Source organism: Anastrepha obliqua, chromosome 3, assembly GCF_027943255.1.
Source record: "Anastrepha obliqua isolate idAnaObli1 chromosome 3, idAnaObli1_1.0, whole genome shotgun sequence".
NCBI classification, from domain to species: Eukaryota; Metazoa; Arthropoda; class Insecta; order Diptera; family Tephritidae; genus Anastrepha; species Anastrepha obliqua.
Window position 1 is genome coordinate 125,386,988 of NC_072894.1, and position 16,999 is coordinate 125,403,986.

General features: G+C 39.7%; 1 protein-coding gene across 7 annotated transcripts in view; it reads left to right on the forward strand.

Annotated features, from left to right (window-relative positions):
• The window catches only part of LOC129241850 (pericentrin), a 93,305-nt gene extending 79,481 nt beyond the window's left edge, over positions 1 to 13,824 (forward strand). For all 7 annotated transcript variants that reach the window (XM_054878386.1, XM_054878384.1, XM_054878388.1 and 4 more), the window contains 4 exons: positions 7,259 to 7,975; positions 8,031 to 10,429; positions 10,494 to 10,604; positions 13,090 to 13,824. In XM_054878386.1, the coding sequence (XP_054734361.1) occupies positions 7,259 to 7,975; positions 8,031 to 10,429; positions 10,494 to 10,604; positions 13,090 to 13,342 (3,480 nt within the window). In that variant the 3' untranslated portion in view covers positions 13,343 to 13,824. The remainder of the gene's footprint in view (positions 1 to 7,258; positions 7,976 to 8,030; positions 10,430 to 10,493; positions 10,605 to 13,089) is intronic.
• The last annotated feature ends 3,175 nt before the right edge of the window (positions 13,825 to 16,999 follow it).

Here is a 16,999-nt window from a genome sequence, read left to right on the forward strand (position 1 = left end):
AAATCGAACCATTTCTGAAGCGAATGGTAACAGTAGACGAAAAGTGGATCAAATACGACAATAATGTTCGAAAAAGATCATGGTGCAAGGGTGGTGAAGCTCAACAAATGGTCGGAAAGCCAGGATTGACGCCTCGAAAGGTTATGCTGTGTGTTTGGGGGGATTGGAAAGGAATCATCCACTATGAATTTTACACTTTACTGTCAACAACTGATGAGATTGAAGCAAGCAATCGGAAAAAAACGGCCAGAACTGATCAGCAGAAAGGGCATCGCCTTCCATCAGGACAACGCAAGACTACACACATCTTTGATGACTCGGCAAAACCTGAGAGAGCTTAGCTGGGAAGTTTTGATGCATCCACCATATAGCCCTGACCTTGCACCATCGGACTACCATTTGTTTCGATCAATGCAGAACTCCCTTAATGGAGTAAAGTTGGCTTCAAGAGAAGCCTGTGAAAATTACTTGTCGCAGTTTTTCGCCGAGTAACCACAAAAGTTTTACACTGATGGAATAATGTCTCTAGAAGAAAAATGACAAAAGGTGGTCGACCAAAATGGTACATATTTGGTTTAATAAAGTTCATTATAAATATAAAGAAAATGAGTTGAAGTTTGATTAGAAATACGAAAAGACTTTTTCGACTTCCATATATAGGTACATACTCGTTTCATTTGTTTACTCCCTCATTGCTTGTTTAATATTTGACATTTGAGCCAAAGCGAGTGCTAAAATACATAAAAATATAGGAAGTAATGGGGAGTAATCAATACTCGCAAGGGATCACTTGAACGATGATTCCCAGTTCCACTGGGTACATGCATGCATGCATACACATCCACATGTACACTTACGTACATACATAATTACCCCATAAATAACTATAAATATGCGTACAATGCCCACTTCGGCTTCCAGAGCTTGCATTGGTTGAGCATCAATTGATGCATTCATATACAGCTGCGAACAAGTAAGTAGCTACGCAGTGCTATAGAAAATTCTTTAAAATAAAGCTCTAAATTGAACTGCTATGTTTTAACTATGCATTGGCGTTTCAATTTAACGTTGTTTTAAATATTATTTAAGTTGTATAAATTTCGTCTACGCATTTTTTACCCAACAAATTGTAGGGACTAAATTATCCTCACGGTCATATATTATAATTAACAACACTTGGTTTGTAGGCGTTAAAAATGTGCTCTCATTCATTAGGAGTAATTTTTTATTGAGAACCTATTATTTTTAATCACTCCCTTCATTTGATCCTTCATAAGCCGATCCTCGAAATTTCTGACTTTGTACTTTTGAAGTTTTCTCTTTGACAGCTTCCAGAGATTCTCGATAGAGTTCAGATCAGGACTACATGAACGCCACATTTTACTCCTTGCATCCGCGCGGTATTCTACGAATTATTGCTATGTTGAAAGATCCATGTAAGTGGTTTGTTGTCATCACAATAAGGATGCTTGATGATTTAGGGTCATGCGCCTTCTATGATGGGACAACGAGCTTGTGATTTTCTAGTTGCCGCAAGTTTGTTTATTTTCATTTCATACGAAAATGTACTCTGTTTCTTTCTTTTACTAGCTTGTGGTGGTAAACTTTTAGATAGTCCTAACAGCTTCTGCTTTATTTTCTTTAAATGCTTTCAAGGTATTATTCTTTTCTGGAACGGTGCGGAATGACGCAGGCGCTCATTCTGGCAAACATATTTTTTTTGTCATTCTCATTACTATTACTCGTATGAATGAAATTCTTAAAAACAGGAAGGAATGTTTCAATGTACACTTCAACATATTCTGCTAAACTTGATTTTTTAAGCTTAGGACCGATTTTGCTACGCTCGCCATCTACAAATTTCTTGGATCTTGATCTTGCCAATACCGGTTGGTTTATCAGGTGTTTCGATGTTTGGAAGTTTGAATCAATATTTCGGAGTCTATTCATTGCCTTCAATGGTAGAGTAACTTTAATCGTCCATTACACAAATGAAAAAAGAACTGAAGCAAAAAAATCCTGAGAAAGGGCGCTAGTCTCTATATATCTTTTACAAGTACTGACTGATTTACAGGAACTGATTGTGCACTTGCACACCTAGAATTTCATAGATACATATATGTATCTGTAATATACTTTTGAATAGTTTTGCCGTTGACAGTAAGGATGTTGACTTATTTACGATAATTTTCTTTCCCACGACAGTCGGTTCTACGTTACCGGAACGACCCGGACTTATATCCGGTGAAGGACTGTCTCATTTCCCGTACATGTGGGAGGAACTTTTATGCTGCTACAACAATAACAACGACTAATTTATGATACCATTTTATTGATCAACCCACATTTTAATTCTTTAATTTAAGCAGAAGCTTAGCTGCTTTGTAGGGGATATTTCCATCCGCTTTTTGTTCTTACTTCTTTTATATTATAAATAAATTTTTGTAAGTTCATCCAAGAAAAATTGGTCAAACTTCCCATATTTCGTTGGAAGTGAATCATTTTTACAAAATATGCAACTAAATTCTTGTCACTGTAGCTGTCGCTATTGAGTATTTACGACTATGTTTAATATATTCAAATGATCTTCAAGTAAATGATAGCTCGAATAATACCCTTCATCTTCTCTTAATTTGTTTTGTTGATGAGTTTTTTGTTGCACGTGCAATTATAGATGAAACAGAGTAATAATTTATTCACCACTTGTTATCTGAATTATCTTGTAATTGGCTAATATCTTGAAAGGGTTTATAGAAAACCTGACCTGGTCTAGTAGATGGGATTACCTGCATGTCGTTATTATTTTGTTGAGCGCAGCTGTATAAAGTAAATGCAAAAATATGTAATTATCTTTTGGTTAATGTCGCTGCGAATACTTCAAAAAGCTACCACATCACTTTAATGGTCTCAACGACCTCTGTCAACGTTGTGGCACTGTGCGGTTATACTGTTTGGCCTCGCATATGAAAAGCCACTTACTCCTCTACTGTAATATGTCACACTTTCGAATCTGGATACACTTACACTTAAAAGATACAATTACTTCCCGCACAATGCGAGTGCTTGCTGGCGCAGGGTAGTCTACATTTACAGATGCTGCAGTGCCCCAGTAGTCCGAAGTTCTTAATTTTTTTGTTTACTCAGTGCTTAGTTAATGCAAACTCGTATGCACAAATATGTAATACACCTCATTATTCTTCCGCAAACTGAATTTCGTTTTAATTTAATACACTTCAAATTGAAAGGGTTATTCACGGTTTTTGTGGAGTAAAGAAATTTTTAGAATTAAGGGGTTGGGGAGAGGACATAGACATTTAGTTTTACTTAGCATTATTCATTTAATCATCATTATAACCGTATGTATACACTAACTTTTAATGGAATTGCTTCATTAAGATATCGTCAGTTAAACCCGTCAATCAGAAAGAAGATACGAACTTTGGAAGATTTGAATTTTGTGCCGAGATTAAGTTCCTCACTAAACAACGGGAAGCATCACAGATTATTTTAGCAGAGATCTCGTCTGTGCCTTCTCTAGCAAAAAAAATAATGATTTACAAGTTGCATGGTAGTCAATCGAGATAGTCGGCTGGAGAGTCAATTAATGAAGTCCTCAGATATAGTTGAAAAAGTCGAAATTATAGATTGAAATAGAAAAAAATCACAAAATTGGTTAGAGTATCACCCTAGGATTATGGCTTAAAAGGTTTGGCCATCAAATTTGGCCAAGCGAAATTATGGGTATAATTTTGGCTGTTACATCATAGGCGATCTGACAACAGAATTTTGCCCGCTCATTTCACACGTTGTTGTTAGTTTTGTTGTTGTTGCTAGTTTTGATGTTGTTGTTATTTTTGTTGTTCGTATAGATTTAGTTAGTTTTGTTGTTGTTAGTGTTGTTGTTATCGTTGTTGTAGTATTTACCCCATACATCACAAGTAGCGTCAGCAGATAAACTGATTCTTACAAAATCGCTGAGAGCAGGTTAACGATCTGATGTTGGTCACACCTTTTCGAAAATCTTTCATGATCATTTCGAACCACGTTCATGATCATCTTAGTATGTCTAAGCTCAGTGCAAGATACGCACATCACTTTAGAAGCAACACCATGTCGAGTGTTTGCGAGATATTTTGAATCTGCTTAGATAGAACAGGGACGAATTTATGAACCGGATTGTTACAGAATACGAAATTGGAGTTTCGTTAATCGACGCAAAGCGAATCAAAGTGTCGTAATCGGCTGGAAATATCATGTCTTCTTATTTGTCGACAAGAGTTAAGTTGCTATGGCTGTTCTATACACGTTGAGCTTCGAAAATCCAAAAATAGAAAGCTAGTTTTAAGGAATGCCTCTTTGGTGATGAAGCAGCCAAGTAGCCGGTTCCGTCTCCTTTGAAGGCCAAGACAACGCTATTTTTGCTTTTTATTGTATAATTAAACAAAAAAAAAAAAAAAAAAAAAAACCAATTCCAATTGGGATTGTTGGGCTGTGGTTTCGATATTTCAATGTTTCGTCACTAAGACTCTTTTCACAAATTTGGACCATCGGTGCCGTCATTAAGCAATCCCTGGGCCATGTCATAATTTGTTGGTCAAGCTTTTGCCATTTCGGGACACAAATCGCCAATCAAATGGCTGTTAATATCTACTTACTATATGTTGGAGACATACATACCTACATATGTAACAACAGACAAATTCAAATCCGAATCCGAATGTATGTACGTTAGTGAACAAACCTATTTATTTATGTTTTATTTTTTTTTTATAAACATATAGTTAATACTTTAACGAAAGGCGTACAAAATTACAAATGTTTGGAGAAAAGTATAAAAATTCAACAAATTTTCATCAAAATTTCAAATGTTTTAGTCAGAAATTTTATAGTTGCTGCTTTAATTGTGCATTTGCTGCAAATAAAAAAATTTCGAGCATTCGTTGTATGAAAGAAAATGCATAACATCTTTTATATATAAAAATGAATGTTTGTCTGTATGTCATCGATGAACTCAAAAACTATATTATTAAAATTGGTATATATATGTATTTTTCCACGGAGAAGGTTTGTAGAATATGCTCATTGATGCCACTCGCCACCAGGTGGCGCTGCACTGTAGCAACTTCTGTCCCGTTCAACCGATTGTCATAAAAATGAATGAATTGAGTATTTGTGTATTAATTTTCTTAAATTTATTTTAGTTGTTGGTGTAGCAACGCGCGCTGGGTACAGCTAGTCTTGAATAAAAAAAAAATATCAGGAATCAATATTAATTTCGAGCCACCTTAAGTTAGCTGCCCAGATTTATCTGAAAACTCTTACATTTTGATGGACATTTTTTAAATTTTTAAAAATATTGTATATTACAAAGTTTGAAACTTTGAACTATATGATTTTTTGTGCAGGATAAATCACATTTTTATAAAAACAATTAAATAAAAAATATTTGCTTACGCTAAACTTTGCAATATGTTGCGCTGCTATTATTGTGTACACAGGTGTATGTATCATACATTGAACTTGCATCTTATATTTAGCTTTGAATGTTTGATATTTTTCCATTAACCACTTGTGTCGGCAACAACATTCGAATGACCTCAGTGTGAGTATCAGCTCCCATTCTGCCCATTCGGTGTAGTGAATCAATTGAAAGGCAAAATTCATTTGTTGTAATGCAACAGACTGACTTTGTTGCATGTTTATCAGCAGGATCAAAATGAGCAAAATGAAGTGTGTGACGTCATATATTGCTTTCGCCTTACTTCTCTCAATCCCGATCGTAATTCAATACTGTCGGCATTTCTAATTTTTAGAATAAGATTTATCAGGTTTCATATCCTATCAGTTTTTGAAATTTTTTATAGAAATAATTTTAATGCTACTTAGGTGTTTGGAATACAATTTTTATTGGAATCTTGTGTTTTCTTCTGGTATTGTTTGTTGGATGTGATTACTATAATTTCTAGAGCCCAATTGTTGCTACAATAAAGTGTGTTTGAAGTCATGGTGGTTGCTTTGGTATCTGCCTGTGGATGGTTACATCATCCATCTTCTCCAGATTAGATATTTTTTAGCGAGTACCTTCGACAGCATACAACCACAATCACAATCAAGGTACAGATCCACTTTAACCACCTAAGTCAGGCGCTATAGAGCTGTGAGCGAAGTCAAATAAACGCTGCCGCGGCCGACTTATTTTAAAGCAGTCATCATTAAATTTATTGTACGAGTAGAATACCGCAACATAGGACGTAATTAGGTCAAAAATACTACTACCCTGATTTTTTTGCCACTACCTAGTCTAGACGAAGAAGTCGAGCTTTCCACTTAGGACGGTATAGGAGGGTCGTTTGAAAAGTCCATACAAAGTAAGAGCGATGTTACTATTGGCGCATATCGAGATTCTGTTTAGTTAGTAAAGGGTTTTTCAATTGGCGCGGGTCGATTTTGGCGCCCTGTGGCAGCCATTTTGTTTTGGTAGCATCTGTCAAATCTGTTGATTATTATTCAGTTGTTTAGGCCAAATCATTATGGCAAGTTACACGATTGAACAGCACGTTCAAATGATAAAACTTTATTATCAAAATGAGTGTTCATTAACGCAAACGTTGCGCGCATTGCGCCCATTTTTCGGTAAACGTGGTGGCCCTTCCAATTTCTTATGGCCCATATTGAACCATATGGACCTAGACGACATGTGGTTCCAGCAGGACGGCGCTACGTGCCACACAGCAAACACCATTTTATTCCATTTCAACATCTACCCGCCCTTATTGAAAACCCCTTTAGCATCTCTTGGAAGAACATCCACCAAGTTTCAGCCAGATCGGTATATTTCTTTGGGTTTGGCACTTATAATATTGGAATATTTGAATTCGGATTACTTTAGCACCTATACATACAACTTTTCTACAGGACTCCAACATATGAAACATACAGGCAGATGTAGGAGCTCTGAGCGATAGTAACCAACAATTCATGTGCTTTCGTGCTTTCCTAAACCAATTCAGTAAAAAACTAGTGATCTTTAGTCACATTCCATCTATGATCTTCACAAAAGCAATTCGATGGCTCACTGATTTAGTCAGGGTTTAGTATTAACATTGTCAACGACTTTCTTTTTAAGAAAAACGGTTTACTTTGCGAGTTGTGGTTATGTATAAAAACCCAGTGTTTTTACTACTTTAATATTAGATTGAGATTAATTTAGATTCTTTAATATCCGATATTTTCTTTTTCTATTTACGTTTTCCTTTAGGAACTACAGCAAGACCGCGAATCTCTGCAGCAGCGTATGTGTGAGCAAAATCAACGCATTTCCACGCTACAGTCGCGCCTCGAAGAGCAACGAAAGCGCGCCATAGAGTTGGAGCGAGCGGGTTCAATTGACTTGAGTGTACGCGTTCACGACCTACAAAACGAAATACACAATCTGCAAGAGACACTTTCCGTGCGCGACAAACAGATCGCCACAATGAAACAACAACTGGAAAAGAGTAAAGTCGCAATTGATCGCCTCGAAGCGGAGCTGGCAGTGGAACAGCAACCGGACCGTAGTATTATGGAGCGCTTAGAGGTTGAGGTTAGGCAAAAAAATGCAGCCATACAAGTTCTGAAAGAAAAGATCAAGAATGAGATGATAAACAAGCTGTCGTTACCGGATTTAATGGAGACAATGCTAGCCGATAAGAATGAGGAGATCGATCATTTAAGGGAGCAATTAGAATCGAAGGAAAAGGAAATACATGAGCTCAACTCGAGTCAAGGCTTTAGTTTAGGGGGTGGCGCTAGCGGCAAGAGCGTTGGTGCTGGAAAAGATGAAGTGAGTACGAAGCTTAGTGCACGCACTTTGAGCGATATTGTGTCCATAAGCGATTTTGATGAGCCTGACGTGATGCGAAGAGTAGCTGTGGCGCAGGAGGCGACGCCGATTCAACTGTCAGACGGCAATCGCGGATTTGGACTGCAATCAATGGTAAGGAGTAAATTAAATATTAAAACAGACGATTGTAATATTCTCATTTTCACAGGATACTTCAAAGCAGGTGCTGGCGAATTTGACCGACAAGCGTAGTGAGGATTTATCTGGGATTGCCACCTTACGTCCGGCTAATACCTTTGAAAATCCGCATTATTTCCAAGATCCCAATGTGCTAGCATACACAGGCCAGTCAGATGCAACAGCCACACCACCCATTGTGCCACGTCAAATCAATTTCTCTGCATTAACAGAAGACTCGAAATTTAAAACGCCTAGTTTCGAAATGTCTGCAGTGGATAGAAAGGCTACAGAAGAAAAAGAAATGTTCCAAAAATGGGCGTGTGAGGTGCATGAGCTAAAAGAAAAACTATTATTGGTTTCCACCGAGAAAGATAATGCTATTGGTGAGAAGGATAAAGAAATGCAAGCCATGGAGGAAGAATTGGTGGCCACACAACTACAACTAGGTGGCCTGCAACACGATTTGGAGCAACGCCAAACAGAAATCAGCGAGTTGAAGAAGGAAGCACAAAAATGCCTAATTTATCAATCAGAAATCGCTGAAAAAACGGCAGAAATTGAACTGCTCCTAAGTTCCCAAGAACGTCTGGTTAAAGAGAACAGGGAACAACAAGACCGACTGACTAAAAGCGAGAAAGAGCTGCTCAACTACAAGGAGAACGAACAGCAGCTGCAGAGACGCGTTAAAGAACTGGAGGAGAAAATACTAGAAACAACGGAGTATGAAGTTAACCAGCGGGAGAGTTTGCGCAAAGAGTTAAGCGCTTTAAGTGAAATTCATGAGCAGTGCAAGAATACTGTCCGCGAATTGGAGGCCCGCAAAGTGGTTGTCTCGAATCTGAACGAACAACTCAAGGCCAAGGATCAGCGCTTACAGATGCTAACTAATAAATTGGTGCAAGCCGACGAGAATGCCAATGAACTGCAGCAGAAGATTTCTTCGCTGGGGGAGGAGGTGGAACGTTTGCGCCAGCAACCGAATAGCGATAACAGCTCGAAACAGTATTCGGTAGATGAAATTGCACAACAAGTCGAAAAAGAACTAAACTATTCGGTACAACTGGACTCTAATATACTGCGAGCCATCGAGAGTGAAGAAGAAAACAACTTAGATCGCAAGAGCCGCGAAAAAGCATCGCAGGAACCTAATAAGACTGAAGCGCACGGCACAGACGATGAGAATTTTACAGGAGAGCGTGAACTCTTAAACCAATTGGAGGTGTTGAAAGCACAAATTTCTGTGGAACGCGAGCAAAATGAAGAAACACGTCAAGAGTTGTTAACTGAAAAGCAGCACTCACAGGAAATACAAGAACAAGATGTTCTTATTATTGAGGCGATGCGCAAGCGACTTGAGACGGCGCTGGAAAAAGAGGACGAATTGCTCAAGCTGCTTGATATTGAGCGTGAGCGTTGTGAGCGCGTACAAACTCAGTTAACTGCCATGCAGCGTGCTGAATCACGTCGTAATTCATTGCTGCTCAAGTCGCCAAGCGAATCGCCCCGCAAATCGCCGCGTTCAATCGGCACCGATTTCGAGTCGGAGCTGGCAGACCGGCTACGAAGTGAAATCAAAATGTTAACAGCTCAAAATGAGCGTGAACGCGATCGTTGTGCCGATGCACAACGCGCCAGTGAACGTGAGCGTCAACGTTATGAAAATGAGTTGCAAGAACGTGTCGAGTATTGTGAGAAATTAAAGCGTGAAATGGAAAAGTTGACTCGCGACAAAGATTTGGCAGAGCAAGAGTGCGAGCATCTGCAGGAGCGTCTTACCTTACAGACGCAGGAGATAGAGAGCCTGGAGGCAAGACTTGCGACGTTACAGGAGGCAGAAACGCGGCGTACAACGCGACGTGATCGCCAGCAGAAAGAAAGTGTACAGTTGCTGGGTGAGATACAGGAAGTAAAATCGATGCTGTTAGCTACCGAGGCAGAGCGAGATAAACTGCTGAAGAACATTACGCAATTACGCTTCGACGTGGAACGCTCGGGTCATCGGGAAGCCAAACTTGCAGAAGCACTTGCCAATGCAAATATGAGTGCAGCCGAGGTGTCTGTGCCGCAACAGTTTCTGCAAAAGATGAAGGAAATCAATGCCTTGTTGGCGGAGAACACGCAGGAGAATCGACAAATGGCCGAGACGGTGCAATTCCTCGTTGAGGAGCGTCGACAACTGCAAAAGAAATGTGAAGAGCTCGAGTCGCAACTTGGCGGTACGGCCAACGTGGCGGAGCTAGAGGAGCGCTGCAATCATCTGTTAGGTCGATATTTGCGAGTTGAATCGCACCGCAAAGCGCTTGTTTATCAAAAACGTTACTTGAAAATTTCGCTGCAGAACTACCAGGATAGTGAGCAGCGTGCACTAGTAGCGCTCAATGGCGGACACGTGGCGCAGCCACTTCCCAACAAGAAGAAGCTTTTCAAGTAAGTTGTGCGTGGATTGACATAATTTGAGAAAGCCTACAATTGTTTCTTCTTTTTCTTTCAGGACTGTTGCTTTGGCTGTTGTGGCCATTCAGCGCATGAAGTACATTGGCCGCACTTGGCGCACTGGCAAGCGGATCGTTTCGAAGTCAGTGTTTACAATAACACAACAAAAGTAAGTAGAATTCTGTCACATTAAAATGTTCCATTAAATCCCGTGTTGTTTAGCTACTTAATATTTGCGTAACTAACACTTTCAGGAATATTTTTAGTAGTAGCTTAACTGAATCGAGACATAAAGACTCTTCTATTGACCGCTTCTTTGCTCGTATCACTTAAGGAAAAATTTGCATGTGAATGCAACAACAAAGTTATCGAGCAAGATTCGCCCTTAGCGAGTATGATTATACCTCATACATTTAATATAACTCACTATTTTACAAACAAATGTAATTTAAGTCATCCAGCGCTGCCAAGATATTTTCATTTATACCAGTTGCTTCAGCTATTCGCCACTTACTAACGCTTGGCGAAAAGAAGGAAGTTATACATAAATCCGTGTTTATGGTTATAGCTGCGGGGCATGTTGCAAAGTTTTGACTATTTATTCAATTCTTTATAAAAACAATTTCCAACTTTTTAATTGAAATTTAAAAAAAAAATCGAGTATGCAATTTTATAGCTCATTGCATTTTGGTAGCGGTCTTGTGCATTTTCGCCATATAAAAAAAATTGGAGATTCGTTATACGGAAGAAAATGCATAACACCGCCAACAAAGAAAGAAAATTAACCCTAATCGCATGACGTTCCATTTAGTACCTTAATCTCATATCGATGGGTCGGCGGATATTTCTACTATATAACTCCAACAGAAAATTAAAAAAAATTCAAAGCTTTAACTAAACATATCCGAAGAGATTATTTAATTTTTTTTTTATTTCAATATTATTTCATCGTAAACAAATGGTATGTAACATGCACCGTGCAGTAGTTTCCTAAAAAAATAAAAGGGCCGGCCACGAACGAGCATCGGTTAGATGGATTAGTGTTAACAAAAATCAACGCAAATTTTGATCCACTTTAAATTGAATGAGCTACAAAACTGCATAACCAGTTTGCCGTCAAGTAAAATTTAACAGATCTCCAGAAACTTGGTATAAATTTTAGCCTTAGTGATTATTATTTTACAATTTCAAATTGCAGGCATTTCAATGAACTCAAAGAAACAAATACGAATAACTGCAGACTTAGAGAAAAAGGCAAAGCAGCACCCACTTTAATGTGTGTATCTCTAAAACAGTGCTGTCCGTCCCATAGATCAATTGATCACACGTATTCTTACTCACCATCGTTCAGTCGTTAGCAAACCAGCGATGCTTAGTGTATGCAATACAATGCCCTGTGAGAACTTTTTTATGCTAGAAAATGCCTTTGGCGACTTGCAATGTCTTTTATGTTACAAGTCGTTCAAAGGAGGCTATAGATGTAATATCAAAAGGCATTTCGATTCCTCTCACAAAAATTTTCTACTGCAATCTAATATTTATTTATTTTGGTTTAAATTTCCTACTGGGCTGCTCCCATTCTCTCGTTCTCACTTATAGACTCACATTTTTCATTCTGGACAGCACTGCTCTAAAGCCATTCATAAACTATACCAAAACTGCAGTGTTACTAAAAAGAAAATGCCGCCATAGGCCGTGCGAAAATTTTGCATATTTCATATGAGAAAAGAAGAAAAATTCAACCTCCATGTTTTTTGCAACAATTTAATTTTTCGCACAACTATTCTGACGCGCTGGAGTATACACAAATAAATAAAAATCAAATGGGCAACGCTCACCCTCATCCCCACTTTTTGCATGGGGTAGAAAATGTTGCCACTCTTCCCGGTTGCAAATTATGGGAAATTTTTAATGCTGACGGCTCAGAATACGAAAGTGATTCGGTTCATGTATGTATGTTCCAATCGGTTCCACGCAACCGAAAATACCCGAGCTTATATTCGGCCAAGGACTGTCACTTCAGCAGCATTCCACGTATATTTATGGAGAATGTTCATACTTCTACAACAACAACAACCATTTGGTGCTCATTTGCGCCGGCAGAGTGCTTGAACCTTCTTACTCGAGAAAGCGGCTGGCGATACGGGCTAAGAATCAGAAATTGACAAATAAAAGCTGGAAAGATAAAAAACGTTAAGACAAAATTTCATTAAGAACATTTGCTGGGCATAGACTTTTCTTTACTAATCTAATAATCTAACTTTTTGTATCTTCCTAAGCTCTAATAATCACAAAAAGTCTTCTGTAACTGTTAATGTGCAAGTTAAGCTTAACAAGGCAGGAAAGGATAGTAATCAGGCATAGCCTTAAGTGAGTAACTTGAGAATCATAACATTAAGCTGCGTTGCTATATATTAGAAATTTGGGCCTCAACTTCACAGATATGCGTAGATATGCAAGTGTAGTGAGTAATTTTTTTGAAGCGCACCCACAGTTGCAAGAAAGTCACTTTAGTTGGAACACTTTAGCGCACTTTATATTTCATTCTAAACACTAACACGTTCACCATTATCTTACTAATATAAAAACACATAAATTTTAAATTAAATTAATTGATTATAATTCTTTACTTTTATTTTGCTTTCCGTTTATAGGCCTCCTCAACCGGCAATGTTTACGTGTGCTCCGGATAACTCAACTTGTCCAAAATCTCCCCCAACTATGCCATTTTGCAATCCGCCAAATTCGTTGCGGCCTAGAAATCGTCAATTTCAGCCTTTGAAGTCGCCTGCGCTGGTCCACGACTTTGTGAATGGCGGCGCTATTGATGATGACGTAACCTCTACTATGACATTAAGTCCTGTGCCAATATTCGATTGGCCGCGCGTGCAGACATTTCAACAGTAGCATCGAATGCTACCAGAGTCCTGACACTACTCCATAAGTACATACATACATACATACATACATGAAAGTAAATGCTCAAATAAACCCCTCGAAATAACAATGCATTGATAGTCAGTTTAGCCGCGAAGTCAAGCGCATTTTTAATAATCTTCTGTATCATAGGAATAAGAATAATTATACATATGAATCTGAAAAAACATAAAGGTACATATCTAGATTAACTCATGCGCAACAAAACAAAAGCAAAAAAAACTATCAAAAATGTTTTGTGCAGGCTCGTTCACCTGCTGGTTCAAATTAAGTGTACTGTTAACTTGTGTAAAATTAGTCACTATCTTAATCGTAAGTCTAGTCTTTAGTGTTCTTATACTTAATGCTCTAATTTCTTATTGTATCCGCGCAATTGTTATGCGTTGGAAATTTTAAAGGTTATGTATCGTACCCCAGTATTTTAGCCGATCAGACTACAAGAAAACAGTTTTTTTCTGGATTTCTGAGTTAATTTTCATAACATTTAACATTAATTTAAGTTTGAAGCCTGGTGTTCTATTAAACTCAAATATTTTGTTTATAATTCTTTATTCTAATTATTATGTTTATATTTTCATATTCAATACTGGACCTTTTATTTAAATTAAAGTGAATTGTTTAAAAAAAAATCTGTTTTTTTAGTTTCATTTTTCTTTTCATACTTCCTAGCCAAATTTCAATTGAGTCATCGACCACTTCCACAGAATCAAAGTGCCTTAAATGATTTTATAACGAATCAAAATGTTTAAAAAAATAAATTTAAGGTATTTTTAACAAAAAAAGAGCAAAAAACAAAAAAAAAAACACTATTTGAAGTGTTAAAAACGCATTTGTAGTGAGTAAAATTATAAAATGTAATTGTTGATAACAAATAAAATATTACCTAACATTTTTTTTTTTCGTTTGCTTTTGCGTCACAAGAAATTTGCGGGCAAATAACACTACACCACCAAAAATATCTACGGCATTGGATACATCGATCATAGGTAAAATTCTCCGCTGAATCCAAATATGATAGTCTTATATTATATATAATATATAAGTAAATATTTTTCGGAATTTCGGTTTTTTGAGCTTTAAAAAATCTAAGACTACACCCATACCTCGCTTAACGGCCTGAATGGGTTCCGGAAAACTTGGCCGTAAAGCGAATCAATCGTTTTCATATGAATTCAAAAAAATGAAATGAGATCACTTCCAATTAAAAACAAACAAACAATATATAAAGTGTTAAGGTTCTTTTCTTAATAATAAAGTAACTCAGAAACAAGAATACAAAAATTAATTACGAATAGCATTCCCATGACAGCCGATTCTACGTTATCGGAATGACTCGGGTTTTTCCCGACCAAGGGCTGCCGCCCCAGTAAACTAGCCCCACCCCTTACGTCACAGGAGCAACTCCTCGCAGCAACCTTGCTCCAAATGCTTCTCGTTAGGGCTGGAATTTAATCCAACCCAGGGCCAGCAGTATTCTATTGCTGCGTCTGCCATAAATGGCTCCATCCGAATTCCACCTCGGTTAGGTGCAATAAGTGTAACGGGTGGAGCCATCTTAAGACCTGTTCAGGCCTTAAGACTCATAGGGAGTGGTCCAAACGGTATGTGGCGTCCTATGCCTCCACGGCTACTACTCCCCCTGATAAGCCGGCACCAGCAACCGCCACCACATCCCACACCTCCACGGTAAGGAGCCTATCGGAGCAACACAACTGCCCCGACTTAACCCATCCCTTTCCCTCCTGCTCCAACCCCAGTGCGGGGACAAACTAGCAGCTCTTGGCCCCCCGCTCAGTCTGTTCCGTGTATCAGACCGTAATACCTCGGAATCTGGCATCAGTCAAATGCACTTCTTGCAATGGCTGGTGCCATTTTCGGAGATGTTCCGGCCTGTGCACCACCCGTGAGCTGCTGCAGAGCTCTGCACCCGCAACCGCGAGCGAGACAATGGTGGTGCCCTAGCGTTTATAGGCCACCACACAGTGCAGTATCGTCTCATTGATGAAGGGATCGACCGCAGGGACAACACCTTAGAATGTCAAGGCATAGCTGTCTGGACAGGCGATTCCGAGCTCGAAATTTTTAATGTAGTGGGCAATTGCAGCAGCTCGCCTGATCTAACAATAGCTAGCGCGGGTCTGATAAATAGCATAACGTGGCGACCTATGCTATCGTTTGCATCAGGCCACTTGCCCATTATCGTCTCGATTGAGAGACCTGCCGACTTTGTTTCCACGAACCACCGGCCCTATTTTAACTTCAAAAAAGCTTATTGGGCCGGCTTCACGGAATTTACCGAAGACACCTTCGCCGCTCTTCCCATCCTCACCGATGTGCGCGTAGGCGAACGCGCATTCCGCAAGGTGCTCCCAACTGCTGCGGCCCGCTTCGTCCCAGCTGGAAGGTTCAAGGACATCCGTTCTCATTTTCCAGCCGAAACAGTCAGCTTGGCAAACGAGTGTGACCACCTACGCCAGGTCGATCCTGGGGATCCCCGCATAAGGTATCTCAATTTGGAGATCCGGCAACTGGTAGATCAACACAAGCGGACTAAATGGGTTGAGCACTTGAAAACCTGTAACCTCACCTCTGGGGTAAGTAAGCTCTGGTCCACCGTTAGGTCCCTGTCGAACCCGACGAAGCACAACGACAAGTTGGCTATCACCTTCAACGGTTGCACTTCGTCGGACCCGAAGAGATGCATGAGCTACTTTAGCCGGCTTTTAATACTGCATCCTCCGGCCGACAGATCCAAGCGTCGTGCTACCAGAAGGCTGCACAAACTGGCGAACGACAGTGCGCCACTTACTTTGTCCGGTGATGAGGCTCAGGGGGCCATCAACAAATCTAAAACATCAAAAGCGATTAGCTCTGACGGAACAAACGCTCTGATGCTGTAGCACCTGGGACCATTGGGAGTAGGATTTCTCAGAAGAGTCTTCAATCTGTCCTTGGCCACTCTCATCATCCCTGACAAGTGGAATGCACTACTAAAACCTGGGAAACCCGCCAACCAAGGGGAATCTTATCGTCCGATAAATCTCCTTTCCCCAGTAGTGAAGACACTTGAAGCCCTCCTACTCCTACTCCCACTCTTCACGAAACACCTGGCCCCACCCCACATCAGCACGGTTTCCGACGAGTGCATAGCACCACCACGGCATTCACCACCATAAACGCCCAGATAAACCGCGGGTTTAACTAAAACCGCCCCTGCGAGAGGACTGTCCTAGTAGCGTTGGACCTGAAAAAGGCTTTCGACACAGTCAGCCATTCCACGCTACTAGATGATATTTATCAGTCGACACTCCCGCCAGGGCTGAAGAGGTGGTCCGCAAACTACCTGAGCGGTCGTCACTCGTCAGTGATTTTTCGTGATCAAACATCAAAGCAGAGGAAGATAAAGCAAGGTGTACCGCAGGGTGGTGTCCTTTCTCCCTTTCTGTTCAACTTCTACATCTCGAAGCTCCCCCAACCACCAGCGGGAGTCTCCCTGGTCTTATACGCTGATGACTGTACGATAATGGCGTCGGGCAATGACATCGATGGCCTGTGTTCCAAAGTGAACAACTACCTCACCGACCTCTTTCGCCTTTTCACTGCGAGGAATCTCCAACTTTCCCCCAT